This window comes from Opisthorchis viverrini (assembly GCF_000715545.1).
Source record: "Opisthorchis viverrini unplaced genomic scaffold opera_v5_118, whole genome shotgun sequence".
Taxonomy (NCBI): Eukaryota; Metazoa; Platyhelminthes; class Trematoda; order Opisthorchiida; family Opisthorchiidae; genus Opisthorchis; species Opisthorchis viverrini.
This window is the reverse complement of record NW_008751774.1, coordinates 598793-616042: the sequence shown is the minus strand read 5'-3', so window position 1 is coordinate 616042 and position 17250 is coordinate 598793. Positions and strand designations below refer to the sequence as shown.

Here is a 17250-nt window from a genome sequence, read left to right as displayed (position 1 = left end):
TGGAAGGACTTATGCTTGACTGAATGCCCGTTGATAGTCACCTTTGTGCGGTTCGTCTTTCAACGTCTGTCAAGCTGTCCCACAAGCTGGAAGTTGATCTATGTCCGTTTGTGCGTCTTTTTACTCCCCAAACCACTGTAGCTCTGACACAATGAAAGACAGGTTTTATGGTGCCATGAATGCTCTGTTGCGGCGAGCTAAAAGCTCAGGTATCCTTGTGGTTACCGGAGATCTGAATACATAAGTGGGAAGGCTTAGCACATCTGAGACTCAATTAGGAGGTCGACCTGAGTTGGACTCGGTCCCAGCGGACAGTGGCGAACGATTGCTTCAGCTGTGTGCTGACCGCAGGCTGTTTTTATGCAGCACTAACTTCCAAATGGCTGAAGTCGTCTGACCACATGTTGTCCTCCGAAAGCGTGCCGGCTTCGAACTCAAATTGATCACACCGCCTTCAGATACCGCTGGCACGGATCAATAACTAACTATCGCTTGTTTTGGTACACATGCATCCCGACCACGTCGGGAGTCGTTTATCCCCCATTTTACAGGGCCGCGTAAGGTGTAGACAAATAGAGTAACTGAGAGATTGGCAATCCGGAAGTTAGATAAGTTTATCGGAATTCTCTTCTGCACTCTATTCCAGCTGTTCTGCCGTCGAACGTCAGTTCGTACTGAAACGAGGTCGCCACACCCTTACACAATGTGAGGGTTTCTGCTTTTGACACAGCGTTACCAGGTTCGCTGAGAGACTAGATATAAGACGGAACAGCGGCACTCCTTGAATTTCAAGGAAATGTCTCCATCGGCCACCAAAGCCAAACAGCTACATCGTCTTCGGTTTTTCAGTTCCTTTTTTTTATTTTTTCAGCTCCCAATCATCCCTCCCAAGTTCCGTTCATTCTTTTGGTTTCCAAATTCTTCCACGTTCGGATGGAACTGTGAGTTCCTTATTTGATTACTGTCAACCTGAATAGATTCGGACTTCTATCCATTTCATCCATGCTGCTTAGTTCCATCCGTTGTCACTAGGACACGTCAGAGATGTACCCTCTAATAATTAGCTATGTATAGGTAGTTCGCTAGCATTAGCCGTCCGAGTAGCAAATGCTAATTGGCTATCAGAATTCACTAGCCGTTGTCATCAGAATGTATGCCAATGTATTTAACTATCAATCTCTGTTGCGGCTGAATGTAATTATTGCTGTTCTTTTCACTTTTCTGTTGTTGACTTCTGGCGGCTTTCACCATTTCCCTTTTCCAATTGTTCAGCCTAGACTTACAGCATGAAAACGAAGACCTACGCGCACGTCTTCAGGCAGCCACTCAAGCCATTGACAAGAAGGCGTTGGAATTCATCGACCTGGAAAAGAAACTGGAAGAGGAACGCGGAATAATGACCTGTGAACTGGAAAAATTGCGTGAGCGTTACGACAGGTACGCGAATTTTCTACTGGCTATTTAGGATGGACCATAATAATCATCTTGTGAAAATACTGGGAACTTATACTTCGTCCTTGGGAATGTGTATTCCCCTGAGCAAATTTCACCCCGACTACTGTGATGTGATAGTCTGTCATAATTCACGGTGGTATACTGTTTTCCATGGTGCAGTTCTGTATGGACTGGTTCAGCGCGGAGCGAGCTTGATTGGACTCCTGCTAACTTGAACTCATCGTATACCCGCAATCCCTCACCGTGTCTCAGGGTTGAACATTTTTTTCTCTCACCACTCTTGATACTATTTTACATCGTCCGAAATCTGAGCGCAATCTTATCCCTATACTATGCTTCCCCAAAAACTGAAAAATGTACTTGCATTTGTCAAGGGACCAAGCGTTCTACCTAGTCTATGGCTTTCTTTCATGGCATCTATGCTGAAAAGCGTAGGTAGTCCAGGTGTGAATACCTTGCACAAGCTGATACATTATTTACTCGTATTTCTCTCGGTCATTGCTGAATGTCTTTAGTAGTGTATTCGGGGTGGTCCTGCCGGTCCACCTGGCCTCCTTAGTGTGTCATGTTCATTTTTTATGATTTTGTGAGAATACTTGATACTTGTTGATTGGTGAGATGCCCCAAGTGGTTAGAACGCGAATTTACTGATCAGAGGGTCCGTGGTTCGAACCCGACCTCTGCCACTCGACTTCCCCTATCTAGGCTTGGGCGATCTGGCAGTATCTCAGCCTCCTTCGTGTGTCATGGCAGCTAGGCACCGAAAGGGTGCTACAGCTGGACGATTCTTTTTCTTGTTAATTGAAATTTCGTTCTGTAGGTAAAGTCAGTCTATGCTGAAAAGCCGAGAAGCATTGTGCAGCTGTTTCATTCTTATTGGGCATCATCAAGAGCACTTATCTCACGAGACTCCAGGGAGTTTCGAGCCCATGACCTTCCAGTGGTTGGATATTTAACCGTTCAACCACGAGCAGTTGAAAAGCAGTGTGACTAGCCCTCACTTAACAGAATATAGCTGCTGATAATTTCCAATAAGAATGCCTCTCGGCTTTTCAGCTTACCTTGGCTTTACTGGTAGGACGAAACCTCAACTGAAAATGTTCATTTTTGTTAGCCGTAATCCTATCTGTGTTCTCTTCTGGTTAGCCTGGATTTAGATGCTTCAGCATAAAATTTGGTACGTTGCACAAGATAGGCGTTGACTGACGAAAGTTCGCTGACGACAGCCGGAGAACACTCCATAGAACTCCTTACTGGGTAACGGATTAGCAAATGATCGAACAACACGAATAGGAGACCTTTGCTTTAAAATTTCGCATTTTAGCTCCTTTTAGTCCATCTGGCGAAGGAAATCAGGCCGTACTATTCGCGGTTTGTTGACATTTCATCCGTATCTCTTCAACTGAACTAATAGGGATATTCCAGATGGAGTCAAAGGTGATAATTGCCAAACGGAAATGATATAGACTATGATACAATGGCAAAGGTTAATCACTCATCTGCGCTTATCTTTGCGCGTAGTTTTTTGTTGATTCCGACTTAGCAGCATGATCAGTCAGTTGTGGTGTTCTCACAAATGTTTTGAGGAAGTGGTCCTTCGAGCGTGGACTGAACCACTAGTTTTTCCACTCTGAAAAATATTTCTTGTAGGGTTTTTTAGCGACTGCCGAAGCACAACCCTGATTTTTAGCTGTGACTGTACTGTTGGCATCCAATCATCTCCATCGCTTGCCTGCCAAACGGGGGGGTCACACCCTACCCGTTTCGACTAAATCCTTATCCTGACTCGGCTGTTGGAACACTGTCACACTATCATGGTGTTCCTGGATATCAAAGCAGGATTTGACTCTGTGAATTAGGCAATTTTGTGGGATATCTCATTAAACAGTGGGTTACCAGAGAACTACGTGAGAACATCGTAAGCCGTCAAATGTCATGGAAGATCAGGGTTTACAACAGGCTTTTTGGTTTCTTCTCCGTGTCCAGCAGAATGCTGCAAGGTGACCCTGTTTTCCCGTTTTTTTTGATCGACCATGTCCACAGTGCACTGGAGGATCACGGCGCTGTTAAGCCTCATCTTACCAGAAAGGTCGTTGGTTTGGAGCTTGTTGATTAGATTGCCTTCGATGTTGTTGAAGGACGCTTTGCATATGGGCGACCTGGGGACGACAATTTGTGTTCTGCTTATTGGTATGAAGCCGCATACTTCAGCAAGGGAATAGTTTTCAAACCCTGCACCCTCATCTAGGTATAAGACTGCTGAGACTCCGTTGCGTCAACTCGTTAACTGTGGAGGGTTTACTATCGGTAGTGCTTCACACCGTTTCGTAAAAGAGTCAACTGTTGCCAGAACATATCTCTTGCCCCCTTCTACCATCCGAACGATTTGAAGTCAGTTCTTAGGCGTTGGTTTTGACCCTCACTGGTAAATCCCTTCGAAGGGAGTCGTCGGGTATCTTCTGATGCATTTGTCCGCGCACCCTTTTCGCACTTAGGATAAAACTTATGAGCCTACTTGTGTAGCCAGGTCTCTAAAACCCTCGTCGGATTGCCTCTTGTCTTGCTCATGTCATCCTCTCCTGGTTGTCTGTGAACCTCCAGAATGCCTTTCTACGTGTTACACCGTGGAACACCAGTCAGATATATGCTGCAGATTGTTCGTCGTGCGAAGCCTAGCTCACTGGACCCGTAGGTGACATTCCTCTGAGGTTGTAAAATTCATTTCCACCAGCGGGTTCATTGTTTCGCCGGCGAATGTTTCTTCTAGCTGTGGCTGTTTCCGCATTGCGTCTACGTTCGGTACGTCATGCACAGCTGCGATCACTGGATACGTGAAAGGATATAAGCATTTCCATGTAGTTTCCCGGGTCGGACAGTGCATTACAACGCAATTTTGACTCCACCAACAGTCACTGCTCGCGAACAGTGCTATTTCGTCACTTGCACGCTAAGATGGTAGTAGCGTAAGACTCAAACGAATCACTTGTCAATGGTATTTTTCAACGTAATGGTACATTTACGAGTGTTGATTTGAAATTTGCTAATTGCATGTAAATGGGGTCAGTTGATATGGTAAGTTAGAACTAACGGCGCCGTGTCCACCCAAACTTCGCATTGGCAATGCGGCTTGGAATCACATGACCAACCAGCTAATTTTCATACCAAACTTTCGGTAGACAAATCTGAGTGGCGGTAGATGCACTTGAAATTGTGATCCAAACTGCAGACTCTTGTCGTAATGGAAAAAGTGGCCTTAGACCTCCTGAAGGCATGTATATATACTCTACCGTTTCCAGCTCGTAATGCGCAGCTTCCATCCAGCTGATTTTTCTTCAGTAGAACTAGCAGCTAGAGCTTCCGGACGCCTTGTACACGTTTATTTGTTGTTACCACTTCTGATATTGATGAAGAGCACCTATGCATCCGGCGCTCCATCGCATTCAAAAACGAACCCCTCAGTTCTTCCGTCCTTGATAGACGATTTGCGCACCTTCCGGCAAAATCCGTAGGTCTAGTCACGTTTGAGTTGGACCCTCATGTTCTGTTATCCGGACGAAAGTCTGGGACTTCCTGTAGGTCTACCTATTCACATGTACAGTGTTCTCACCTCTATCTCGGATATATCACTCTTCTTAAAAGGCCTCGCGGACGTTTCCAATCAGATGTGGTTGAGTGTAAAGTATCTTGTAGAAGCTAAAATAACACCCCCGTTGTGTCCTTCCCTTGAGTGTATGTTATTCATTTTTAACTGGATCCGGAACTCGTTCCTGGTTTCACTGTGGCACATGTGTGCACCCGGACAGAAATTCTTTTCTGAAATAACAATCGTATCTTACACCTGGGTAAACCACCCACGGTTCGATGTGACAATCATCCACCTGAAAAGGCCTCCTTCGTCTAATTCGTTGTTGTTTCCATACAAATGCGTTAGCTCTGAAAAGTGTGTCTCCTGTTAAAAAAACACGCTTTAGGATGCCTTACACATCGGCGCCTCTGACAGCTCTGGGGAGATGGGATTTCTGCTCAGGTGCTCGTGTTTAACAGATAAATCCCAGTCTTATTGGATCCATTGAGTTACTGAAAAACCAATACGCATGTCTGTTATGGGGGCCAAAATGCACACTTATCTAGGTCGGTATTTCTTTTCCATATGCCTGTCATTCGTCACCGGGTAGTTCATCCGTCCGTAGCCCACATTGTACCCAGTTGTTGCTTGTTACTTCAAAAAACTACATGCGCCCGATTGCAGCAATATCGCGCTACACCGCTCGGACAAGCGGATTGGGCCGTGAAACCAACACCATTGTAGACTTAGCAAAGGCACTCTATTTTAGTGACACCGCACTGAAGCATTGTATATGAGCCGAGAGGGCTGCGTTTTGATCACGTATCCTACTACAGTGAGAGGAGGCAGCTCTGGTTCATGCATTGAGAAGAAACGTCACAATGGAATTGTTCCATACCCATGATCGGTCGTTCAACTGTAAACGCCCTTTGGGTTTCTAGCTGCCATAGCCATCCGGAAGGTGCACGAAGGCTGAGATACCGGGAGGTTGCCAAAACCTAAGCGGGAACAGCTGAGATTCTGAGGTTGAGTTCGAACCACTGACCTTTCTCCCAGTAAGTTCGCGTCTGTGGTATCTCAAGCCCATGCCATTGATCCATACTTACTGATCAACTGTCACGCTAAATGACTCGTACCATAAATACTGCGAGCACACCATCCAGCGGGATCTTATTTAACTTGCATAGACTTTGACGTGTGTCAAAATCATACCAACTCTCGCTGAAGTTTTTTTATTGTTCCCTTTGTCAGGCTTCTGTCTAATCACCATCGTCTGAGTAAAATTAATCATGAACTGGAGGCACGCCTGCTGGAAACAGTAAGTCTTTTATGTGTCTTACTGTCTTGTCTTACTGAAACAAGATGCTCGTGTCAGTTCATTTTGTGACCGGCGAGCAATAACCCATAAAATAACTATGCCACTGATTTACCCGTGGTACCCTTATGGTGCCTAGCCGCCACACAATCCGAAGGAAGCATGAGAGGTGAGATACTGTTAGGTTGCCCAAGCATAGACAGGAACAGTCGAGTTTCTGAGCTTGAGTTCGAATCGGAACCAGCCGATCAGTAAGTTCGTGCCTCAATCACCGAGCTATCTGGAGCACGTATTTGTCAAACCGAAAAGGTATATTGGATTGTTTGCTCACTTATCTCATCATCAGTGAAAGTTGTTTTGCTTTCAGCCTGGACTCACTGGCACTCGGTACAGTACAGCTTTGTTGGAGTAAACCCACTTGTCAGTCTTGGCAAGAACCACCCGATCGAATGAGGAGTCCCAGTGAATACTAATCAGCCATTCACTGCGCTGCTGACTAAAAACTCTTGCAGACATCAAGGTGTACCAAGTGGTTAGAGCGCGAATTTACTGACCGGAAGGTCCGTGGTTCGAACCCGACCTCTGCCACTCGACTTCCCCTGTCTAGGCTTGGGCAACCTGGCAGCATCCCAGCCCTCGTGCCTCCTTCGTGTGGCATGGCAACTAGGCACCGAAAGGGTGCTACAGCTGGACGGTTTTTTTATTTTTAGACATCAAAACTCGCTAACCACTTCCTCCAGACGAATAGGTGCATTTTTATTATGTGCGGCATCCCTTTACCGCGTAGCTGTTTGAACTGGACATGTTTCTTCGAATACACGTTTGCATGCTAGTTATTTACGGGAGACTCACTCGAAACTCAGCTGAATCCGTCGTTCATGATATTCCTCAACTGACTATGCTGCACAAAGGCCGCCCCAGGTTTTAGTTGGTACGATCTTGTAGATATCGCAGTATATTTGCATAAGGAAAGCTACTCACAAGATTGCTGAAAACTATTCAGCAGCCCCAATTTCTCTCTTCGTTGGCCTTTGTGCAGCACATTCAGTTGAAGAATATCATAAACGGGAGATTCAGCTGGGTTTCAGGTGAATCTCCTGTGAAAACCACTACAGCAGTGTTGAATCGTGTCACTGCAATCCTAGAACTTGTCCTTTCGAATGACGTAATTAATCGATGCAAAGTCCACGCCATATTGACCGGAACTATCTACTGGACTCCAGCGAAATTGTTTGTGCCAGATAACTGAATTCGACTAAAGTTGTGTCCAGTTATTGGGATATCTGTCAATCACTCTATACTTGCGGCCCCCGTGGTGTTAGCCTGACCACTAACCTATGAATGACTCTTAACACTTGAACATCCGACAAAGGCGTGCCTTCTAACATAAAGTTTCAAAGCGCGTTGGCTGGTCGCTACTGGGCTAGCATAAGGTGCTTCACGAGGACCATGTAACATCGAGAATGGCTGATAGGTAGTATAGCATGGGGTTTCTTGGGGATTCGTTAGAAATTACGCCGCCAGTGCCATCGAGAGGACACCTCCTAGTGTTTGCATATGTAAATGACATTCCCTGAGAGAAGAGCCTTCCTTCTGCGAATGCGAAGAGGTAACACTCGGCTCCATAAATTAGCCCATTTACTCCCCTGTGAGGAAGGACCAGAATGAGACTCTTGTGCCATTTATTCGTTTTTTTTCATGAATTACGATAGTTTTTCACGAGCGCAGCTGCCACACTAACTTGACTTGGCCGATGATTTAGCCTAGGATACGTGTACAGGATCGTTCCGTGGTTCGAACCCAACCTCAGCATCCCAACTGCTCCTGTATAGGCTTGGACAAACCAGCCCCCCGTGCCTCCTTCTGTTGGTATGGCAGCTAGGCACTGAAAAGGTGCTACAGCTGGGCGCTGAATGAATCCCTCGGAGACATTTCTTCGGCGAGGGTGGGGGCATATGTACCACTAGTCGTAGTGTAGTAACATTTTTTTCAATAAGCTTTCTGGTAATCGTGATTTCCCTTGTTCCTTGTGCAATTTCACTGTCATTCGCCATTCAATCAACAATTAGCCGTTTTATTCCAATCGTAAACCGCCAAACTATCCTTCAGAGCTTCGCTAACAACGTTCTGAACACCGTGCAGTCCGGTTTTATGCTATCCCAAGCTCATTGCCGTGTTACTTTCTTTGGGCCTAATGTTGGCCTGCAACAGTCCTGTATCTGGTAACGTGCCAGTCTTATTTTCTCAGGTCCTCTTCAGAGTAAAGCCTTTGAAGGCAGCACTACTTTCGACTACGCGCGAGTCTTCTGTGGCTAGTCAGCACTGATCACTTGTCCGGTGACTCGACCGCTGTTTGCTACTTATCCGACTCGGATGCCACCCATTCATTTTAAGCTCACCAGATGAATCAGATGGTTGCACCGGCGTATCCTTTGTCCACACTGCTGCTTCTCAATCGAAACGATAGGACACTCTTGTATGATTTCCATTAGTCACTTATCCTTGTTTCTGACGTTCCGGCAAGCCGTCTGGGCCTCTATTGTTGCAAATTCCGCTGTGATATCCCACAGGATTACGTCAATTCGTTTAAATTTGTTTCTTCGGTTGCTTAAATGTAGCATCCAGTGGGCACGTTTACCACATCCTGTAGCTGTGTCGTTCCACATCACTTCCAGATCGATGCGAAAAACACTGAGAAGAAATTCCTCTGCGATGAACTGGAGGCTGCGAAATCCAAGCTTGCCGACTGTGAACGACGACTAAGCATAGTTTCTGCTGAACGGGTAAGGTCCTGCCTTCCTAACCCCTGTATTTGCGAGGCCTTTTCGCCTAAATCGATGCACGTTCTGTGGTCGCTCTTTTTGTGCATTTGTAAACTCTAGTAGAAGTTTCCTTGGTCTCGTAGCCTTCCGTCTAGTAGCTAAGCTCCAGCATCCGTGCGCAGGACATGGGGCCACCATCCTTCAGTTCGAGGTTGGGCCATTCGGTATTGGCTAGCTTCCCTGATGAGAAACGCGTGGACATCTTCCTTTTATGAACAAGTTATTCATCTTTCTTAAGGATTGAGGGAATTTTGAAATTTTGGTCTAGATTCCATCCTACAAATGAAACTACTCTGTACTGTACAGCAATCTCATCATCAGCACCACATTCTCCTCTCATAAGCTGCTTGTTTTTTAGATTCCATCCTACAAATGAAACTACTCTGTACTGTACAGCAATCTCATCATCAGCACCACATTCTCCTCTCATAAGCTTGCTTGTTTTTGCGATCACAGGTATTCTCACTAGCAAAGTAGATTGTGCTTGATCGCCTTGCTTTTATGTATTTTCTCGAATTCTGCCCCTGTGTCCCAGTGTCACCTTCGTCAATCAACTGAAAACGAGGTTCGCCAGTCTTTGTCTGCTTGGAAACAGCGTGCTTGAATGAGTGACTGTCCATAGTAGCGAGCACGGGACTACCCGACCATATGGAGGTTGACCCCATCCTCTGTTGTATATCGTCAGACTAGAAAATGATCCGTGGACCAGGATTTGTATGCGTCACATGATGGGTTGTGAAATAGCTGGAAGTGGAACCGCGCTGGCTGTCACGGTGCATTTATTCGGGATAGTCAGGCTTTATTCGTGCTCTTCTGTCGAGGTGGTGCATGTGTAACACTGTGATATTGTCTCGCTTTTGTACAACCTCTGATTGGTAGTTACCGTTACACACTTCACAACTTATGAGCTCTCTGCTTCTTCATCTGTATGCTAATATTTGATGAAACTCCTGGGCCACCACCGTCAATACGGCTATACAATCATTGTTCCCATTAAAGTTGTGTAGAAACCCTGGATTAGCTATTCCAAGGCATATCAGGTGATCCAATACTTGTGAACCGTTTACTTCACCTCCCAGAAAATTCTCGGGTTCATGTGATCCAGGGTTTCTCTATGATCAACTTAATTTTTCCAAGTGTTTTACGTTTTTTTTTGTTCGTGTTTTTATGGATACAACATTTTTAGAAACAACACCGGGTTTTCTCATGTGTTTTTCCCACAGAACCGCTACAAAGACGACTGCTCTGTTGCAGTTAATTTATTGCAAACGAATCCTGATCAGTTTCTTCCACGAAACCCCAAGGTTTGTTCATATCTTTTTTTATCGTTTAACGCAGTTCCAATCTGGGCCTGGCAGATTGTTCTAAGAAACTGTTGATTTAGCTTGTTTTGTGTGTTCGTATACTCTTCTTGTTTTTCTGTAGGCTTCTTTGAAAATTCTACGAAACGCTATCCTTCACCGTTGGTTTCCAGAGTTACCAGAACTGTAAACACGGTTTTAATAGTTCATCTCGTTGAATCAAATCATTCAGCCACACCTTCAACCGTGTTTAGATCCAGCTGCTGAGTGCACGGATGGCACTCGGAGTCACATTTTGGCCACACATTGATGTTTTTGCGACCTCTTTTTCTGGCCAGTACAGGCCGATAGATTGTAAAACTAAAAACGATCGATCCGTACAGGTAAAACGTGGGTAAAGTGGAGTGAAAACTGTCTACGTCACGATCGATTAGCCGGAGTGGCCATTGGTCACGTGAGCAGACCACGAAAGACTCAATGCGCGTACAAACGCTCTCTGAGTGCAACAGACTCGGGTTTCGTGATTGAATTTCGGACATCAGTACTGGACGGATCTTGGTAGTTAAATAGGCGTTCGGTACGATATTCGGGAACCGCTGTTTAATCTAATCACCTATTCGAGCGACCAAAGCAAGAAGGAATCGACCCAATCACACTGGAGAAACAAAACCCACCTCGACTGATGATGAAACGTTTGCACTTCAATTGCGAAGCTCGGTAACCAGACCAGCAACCGAGATTCCTCAGACATAATGAGGCATTACAGTTGTTTTTACTGCTGCAAATGACCGAGTATGGCGTAGGGAGGGTTCGAGGATCAACGTTTCTGCTGGCACTAATGACGCCAGTGTGGCCTACGCGTTTAATTGCGTTCTGGGATGGTTAGTGCAAAATCGCTACCGCGTGTGGATCATGTTCGTATCCAAAGCACGGTATCGTCTCGCGCTGACCGGTAAAAATACAATGAACCGTTGTTTCACAAGAGGGCGATAGAGTCAAGTTAGATGACTGAGAAGGCACTGAGGTGCTGCCTCGGATAGTTGCTTGTCGAAGTAGAAGTTTTGAATATCACGCTTAGAAAATTCGCCTCAATGTCGGTGGCGACGCGTCAGTGTTGAACACTGGTTCTATGCTGTCGACGGTGATGATTACTTGACTGTCGTTGCTTTGTCGCGCATAACACTGCTCATGTGCATCTCCGTCCAATTCAATGAATCTGCAAATCATAGGGTTTGAGTGTCCGTAAATAAATCAGGATGGTTGGTTTCTGACAAGTTTGTGCTTTTATCGTAGTGCACTTGTCACATAATTCTTGATCATGTTCGTTTATTGGGTATATCCGATTAAGAAGCCTCTCTGTCCAGCTTAGGTTTTGAGATAAAGTTGACGACTGCACTGTGAGCCATCGCAGTTGAGACCACGCAACAACAGTTGACCGAGTTTGATTGACAAGCATAATCAATGAAGATGTTTGGACCACGATCCATTTCCCAAAGGACGTACTGAGACTGGCTACTAGCAAGAATTATGGAATGAAACAATTCTTTGTTTATTGCCTTCTATACATCATATTGGAGAGAGCAGTTGGTCAACATGTCTCATCTGAACTTCTAAAGAGGCTACATGTTTCCAAAATGTTTGGTCTCGGTCTTCCTGAGTAATGTTTATAGTTCCAAGCTGTACTTATGCGGCGCACTAGCTATTGTGTATAATAATAATAATAATAATAATCCTTCGGTGCCGGGCTCCCATCCCACCCGAAGGAAGCTGAGCTACTGTCAGGTTGCTCAAACCTGGACGGGAGCAGTGAAGACTCAGAGGTTGGCGTCGAACCACGAATCTCCCGACTAGTAACTTCTTGCCTTAACCACTGAGCCATCTTGAGCTCACTGTACACCCCAATGAAAGCCGCTGCTAAAAAAATTACTACTGGGCCCCCGCTGAGGATAACCTTTTTCAAGAGGTTCGCACACTTGGTCATACGTGACGATGAATGCTGTTCTGCACTATTCGGGAAAGTCGGCTCTCTTTGAAAAGTTCTGAGTTTGGGGGTATGAATTTTATCAAGAGAAGGGCGTCAGACACAGGGGGCTAAGGCGCGTATGAGGTGAAGAGTCTGGGGACCGCTGTGACAGAATTTACTGTGTTTTTCGGTACTACATTAACGAACGTTCTGCCTAGCCGTGTCCAATCAAACCACTGTAATTTAGTTGGTTATTCTGTCTATGCCTATGGTCCTGAAAGAAGATAATGCGAAGCCTGGTGTCACTAGAACTGCTCTACCGTTAGTTGTTTTTAGGTCATCAAATGTTGGTCCCCTATTTTCTTATAAAACCATATTCCCCTTCTCCAGTTGCAGCGGGTGTTGAGAGGAACGACCCCACGAAACTGTGACGAATCCCATGCTAATGGTGATTGCTCCGAACCTTCGATCGTACCCTTATTCCCAGCTTTTCTTCCCACCTTCCCTCCCATCGGTCTTTCTTCCATGCTGGATTTGGATGGCTCGACTGGCCCTATCGCGCCTCGTTCCCACACAAAAGATACTGATCGTTCGAACTCATCTGCTCCCTCCACGAACCAGCGCCCCACTTCCACTGAAAGGCGGTGTACTAACTTTAAGGGAAGTGTACTTACTGAGATTTGACACTTTGAGTTTGTTTATATCAGAGAACCGAAACCACAGTCTTTGATTGCTTCTGAGTTGGATGTCCGTCTGTTTTCGAACCATCCAGCTGAGCCATGGCTTGGCGCATTGCTCTTGGTTTTGTTTTACTGAGACTTCCGTTCTCTTTCTACTCTTCCCGCGGTCATTCTTCAGTCGGGATCTGTACACCTAATATCCCTCTACTTGTCCTCACTTAACCAGGTCTATTCGTGCCTTGTCACGTTTGACGCGGTGTGTATTTAAGAATATTTGGTTACTTCCGGTAGTCGGTTGGTTCAACTGTGATAATACAATTACACAAGTACCGATTCTTTCTTTCTCACCGTCTGTCAGTGTTTGTTTGTCAGTGTCTGTTTGAGGGCGGTGCTGTCAGTCTTTCCGGTCTTCTTGAACAAACAAACTTATGTGCGAGTTTCCTTTTTCTCAAACTGGTAAATTCATTCATTCAGCACCACAACTTTACTCACGTTTTCTTTGGGGGCACATCGCCTGCCATCACTCCGATCAAGGGTAGCGTAGTAATTTGCCGCGTGAGGGTACTTACAGTATTCGGTCTTGCTATTAGAACGAAACTTGTTATAGTACTATAGCAACCTCGACTTGTATAGTAGCCGGTTCCGCTTTTTGTTGTTTCCTCAGTATCCATGGTTGCGTTTTCTATCTACATGAATTGCAGACACGTCCATTCGTTCTGTTCAATTTACACTGCTGTTTTCCGGTTTACTGATACTTCGTTCACTAGAACGGGTGTCTTTTAAATTTACGCGAGTGGTGCATCTTGAAAAAAATTGACTAAGTGCTCTGGTTTGTGTTGCTTGTCTCTAACTTCATGAGCTTGTTCATGTGTCACTGTATCAAATGATGAATGGCGAATCGGCTTCAAGAGAAGACCCAGTTAGTCAAAAGTCATGAGCATGGGAAGCAAAACAGTAAGTCGGCTGGGAAAAAGCAACGAGTTTGTGGACGCAACAGCAGCACTACGATCTGCGAAGCAGGCATGTTGACCACGACCTGCCCGCATGATCGGCTAAGGCCCGGGGTATTTCAAATCAGAGCCCGACTTAGAAGACGGCTATCGTTCAGCTGTAACACCCTTCCGGTGCCTAGCTGCCATGCTACCCGAGGGAAGCACGAGGGCTGGGATACTGCCAGGTTGCCCAAGCCTAGACAGGGGAAGTCGAGTGGCAGAGGTTGGGTTCGAACCACAGACCTTGCGGTCAGTAAATTCGCGCTCTAACCGCTTGAGCTATCTCGCCCCCAGAAGACAGCTAAGAAAGTAGTTGATCATCTGGTACGTAAGTCGGTTGCAACCGAATCAAGACACTCGTAACAATAACTAGATGTTCTTAGAAAACATGCACAACATACCATAGTTATTGATGGTCAAAGTTAAGCAGTCTTATTGTCTTTCTCGCACGGTGGCAAAACCAGAGTGCTAGTACTGTTGTGTTCCACCCTCTCTCTACCTTACACTGACACACTCTTGCCCTTAGGTTGCTCTGGCAGAAGAAATCTTGACCAGCGAAATACACTCATTCACACACCAATTTGGTTTTGACGGGAGACCTACCCAGCTGAATTTCTCGTTTGTGATGTTTCAAACAATTGAATGTGCCGCACCCGGTTTCAGCAATCCGACACTCACTCCGTGCATACCAAGGGAGAGAGATGGTTCAGTGGTTAGAGCGTGGATTTATTGACCGTAAGGTCCGTGGTTCAAACCCGGCCTCCTCTCGACTTCCCCTGTATAAGTTTGGGCAACCTGGTAGTATCCAAGCCCATGTGCTTCCTCCGGGTGGCATGGCAACTAGGCACCGGAAGTGTGTTGCAGCTGAACCATTTTGGTTCTTACCACTGCCATCTAACACCTCTGTCGTTCCACATATGGTTTGCCGCTGCACGCACCTAGTCTTGCACCTTGAAACTGTAAACTGCATTACAGTTACCTTAGCAACATTATTTGGAGTCCAGTATGATCACTGTTAAGATGAGACATCGTTGTACAAACCGAGCAAACACTGAAGGACTGTTGTGCTGTGAATTGAGCTTTCATGACTGAATCACTGTTTGCCACAAATAAACACGCCCTGCGAGGGATGTCGGTTAAAAACTGAACAGCCAAACAGTCACTGTTTCAACGGTCTGCGTAGAGTTTTTATCCGTGTCCCTACTTTCCTCAATTCCTTGTCGATGCCTGCTCGCCCTCACACTGTCATCATGGTTGCATTAGGGTTTCCGAAAACCGAACTACAAGTTTGATGTGGGTGGTTTTCGGATGTATACCGTACTGTTGCTACTTTGTTCATCAAAGACAACATGGTGCAAAAGTTGAAGGAGGAATATGTCCCAGTAAAAGATGAAGATAAAAGAAAGCGTGGGCGACTTAATGGGAAAATATCTGCTTGTCTAGGATGAAGCGGTCGACGGCAAGGTTTACACGTGAGACATGACCTTTTGGCCTCAGTCAAAATCAGTTTTGGGATGGAGAATTTTAACTTGTGTCCTGATAATCCATGCATAATCCAAGTCTGTTAGTCTTTTCAGGTGTGGTGTGGATACTTGGATTCATGATACCTTGAAGAGTCCAATCCATGCTGACTTCGGTGGCCAAATTGAACAAAATGTTGAGCAAATCTGATGTACCTTGCTAGGCGTGGGTTAACTTGGGGCTAGCTAATTGTGGACCCTTCCATGATCGGATGGATGGGAACAGGGGGTAGAAACTTCCGTCTCGCCAGTTCACTAGACACTGGTAAACTATGCAATCTAGATCGGTGATGATCCTGAGGTTGATTAAGTTTAGCGCCATGTAATTTGTTGTGTGAAGGAGTTTTATCAAAAACACTAGTTGTCCTATTCCAACCGATACCATAGGTCTAGCGATCCAAGCACAAAGCGTATCTGTCTCTGATTTTCGTACCCGTCAGTTTTTGTCAATAATTGGTGCCAGTTCATCGGTCATAGATATGTTTATAGGTCACCAACGGTCAATTCCACTTGCTCCGTTATTTCATGTCGGGCTGTTGGCCCAATAAACTTTTTAGCTCTAGTGTCAGGCCACCACGTTCTACAAATCTAGGTGGAAGCTAAATGAAGTTAAAATTGTCTGGGAACAGACTGATTGAGGGTACTTTTCGGCGTTGCTCACAACGACCGTTTCTTACGTACACATAGGCCATGAACCTGGGATGAATTGACCTTGCTGGGGGTGGGTGTGTAGTCCCTCATTTGAACTGAAGCTAGCCGTTTCATGCACCAAGAGTACTTTGGGAACAAGTAGAACTTGTGATGGACAATTTACTATCGTTTTTCACGCACCACGTTTTTCTTGCACTAGACCCCCAACTATTTCATCACATACGTCGAAGCTCACCGTAATTCGCCAAAAAAAGCAAAGTCCCTCCCAAGTCTTTCACTAAATAATCTACTCACCACAGGTTCTCAATCACTATCTCTCAGGTGATTCCACGGTCCAATTTTTGCTCACTCAAATAATAGCGAAAACTACCCATTGATAGTAGACAGAAGAACATGAATTACTTCTTACTTGATTCATTTGCCGCAAACGTAATTCGAAAAGAGATCAGATATAAGAGAAACTCAGTAAGTTAAACGGTTTGATGATGTGGGTTAGGTGATCTGGGACCTGTAGTCGTTTATTTTGGCTAGTTCCAATGAACGCGTATGGGCACCTGATGGAACATGAGACCTATCGGTTTGTTTTCCAACCTGCTTGGTCTCCTCACTCTAATCTGCAATCGGTTATGATAAACTCGCCTTGTACAACAAACAAAAAAACAACGTATGGATGTTTACCTCTGCGACTTCAACGAGTATTTCGAAGGCTAAGCTTCCCGATTTCATCGTTCCAAATTTAAAGTGCCTTGACGCCAAATACGATGGGATTGGTTATTGCCATTTAAGCTACTCACATACTGACAAATACTCTCAGTTGCACGTGAATTCGGTTTTGACACGAGACGATTCATTAGGACATTATGAACAAGAGATGCAGCTGCAGTCAGTTGAGTTTCATGTCAAAACCAAATTGGTATCCAGGTGAGTGTATTAGCCGAATTTCGTGCAGTCAAGGTTCAAATAAGGCATAGGGATGACGGAAACTC

At 45.4% G+C, this 17250-nt stretch overlaps 1 protein-coding gene across 1 annotated transcript in view; it reads left to right on the top strand.

The window, feature by feature from the left end:
• Positions 1–869: 869 nt before the first annotated feature.
• Positions 870–17250, top strand: part of T265_05947 (hypothetical protein) — a gene marked incomplete at both ends in the record, with an annotated part of 25620 nt that continues 9239 nt past the window's right edge. The window contains 5 exons of the mRNA XM_009171094.1: positions 870–941; positions 1273–1437; positions 6272–6338; positions 9011–9118; positions 10381–10461. Coding sequence (XP_009169358.1) covers positions 934–941; positions 1273–1437; positions 6272–6338; positions 9011–9118; positions 10381–10461 — 429 coding nt within the window. The remainder of the gene's footprint in view (positions 942–1272; positions 1438–6271; positions 6339–9010; positions 9119–10380; positions 10462–17250) is intronic.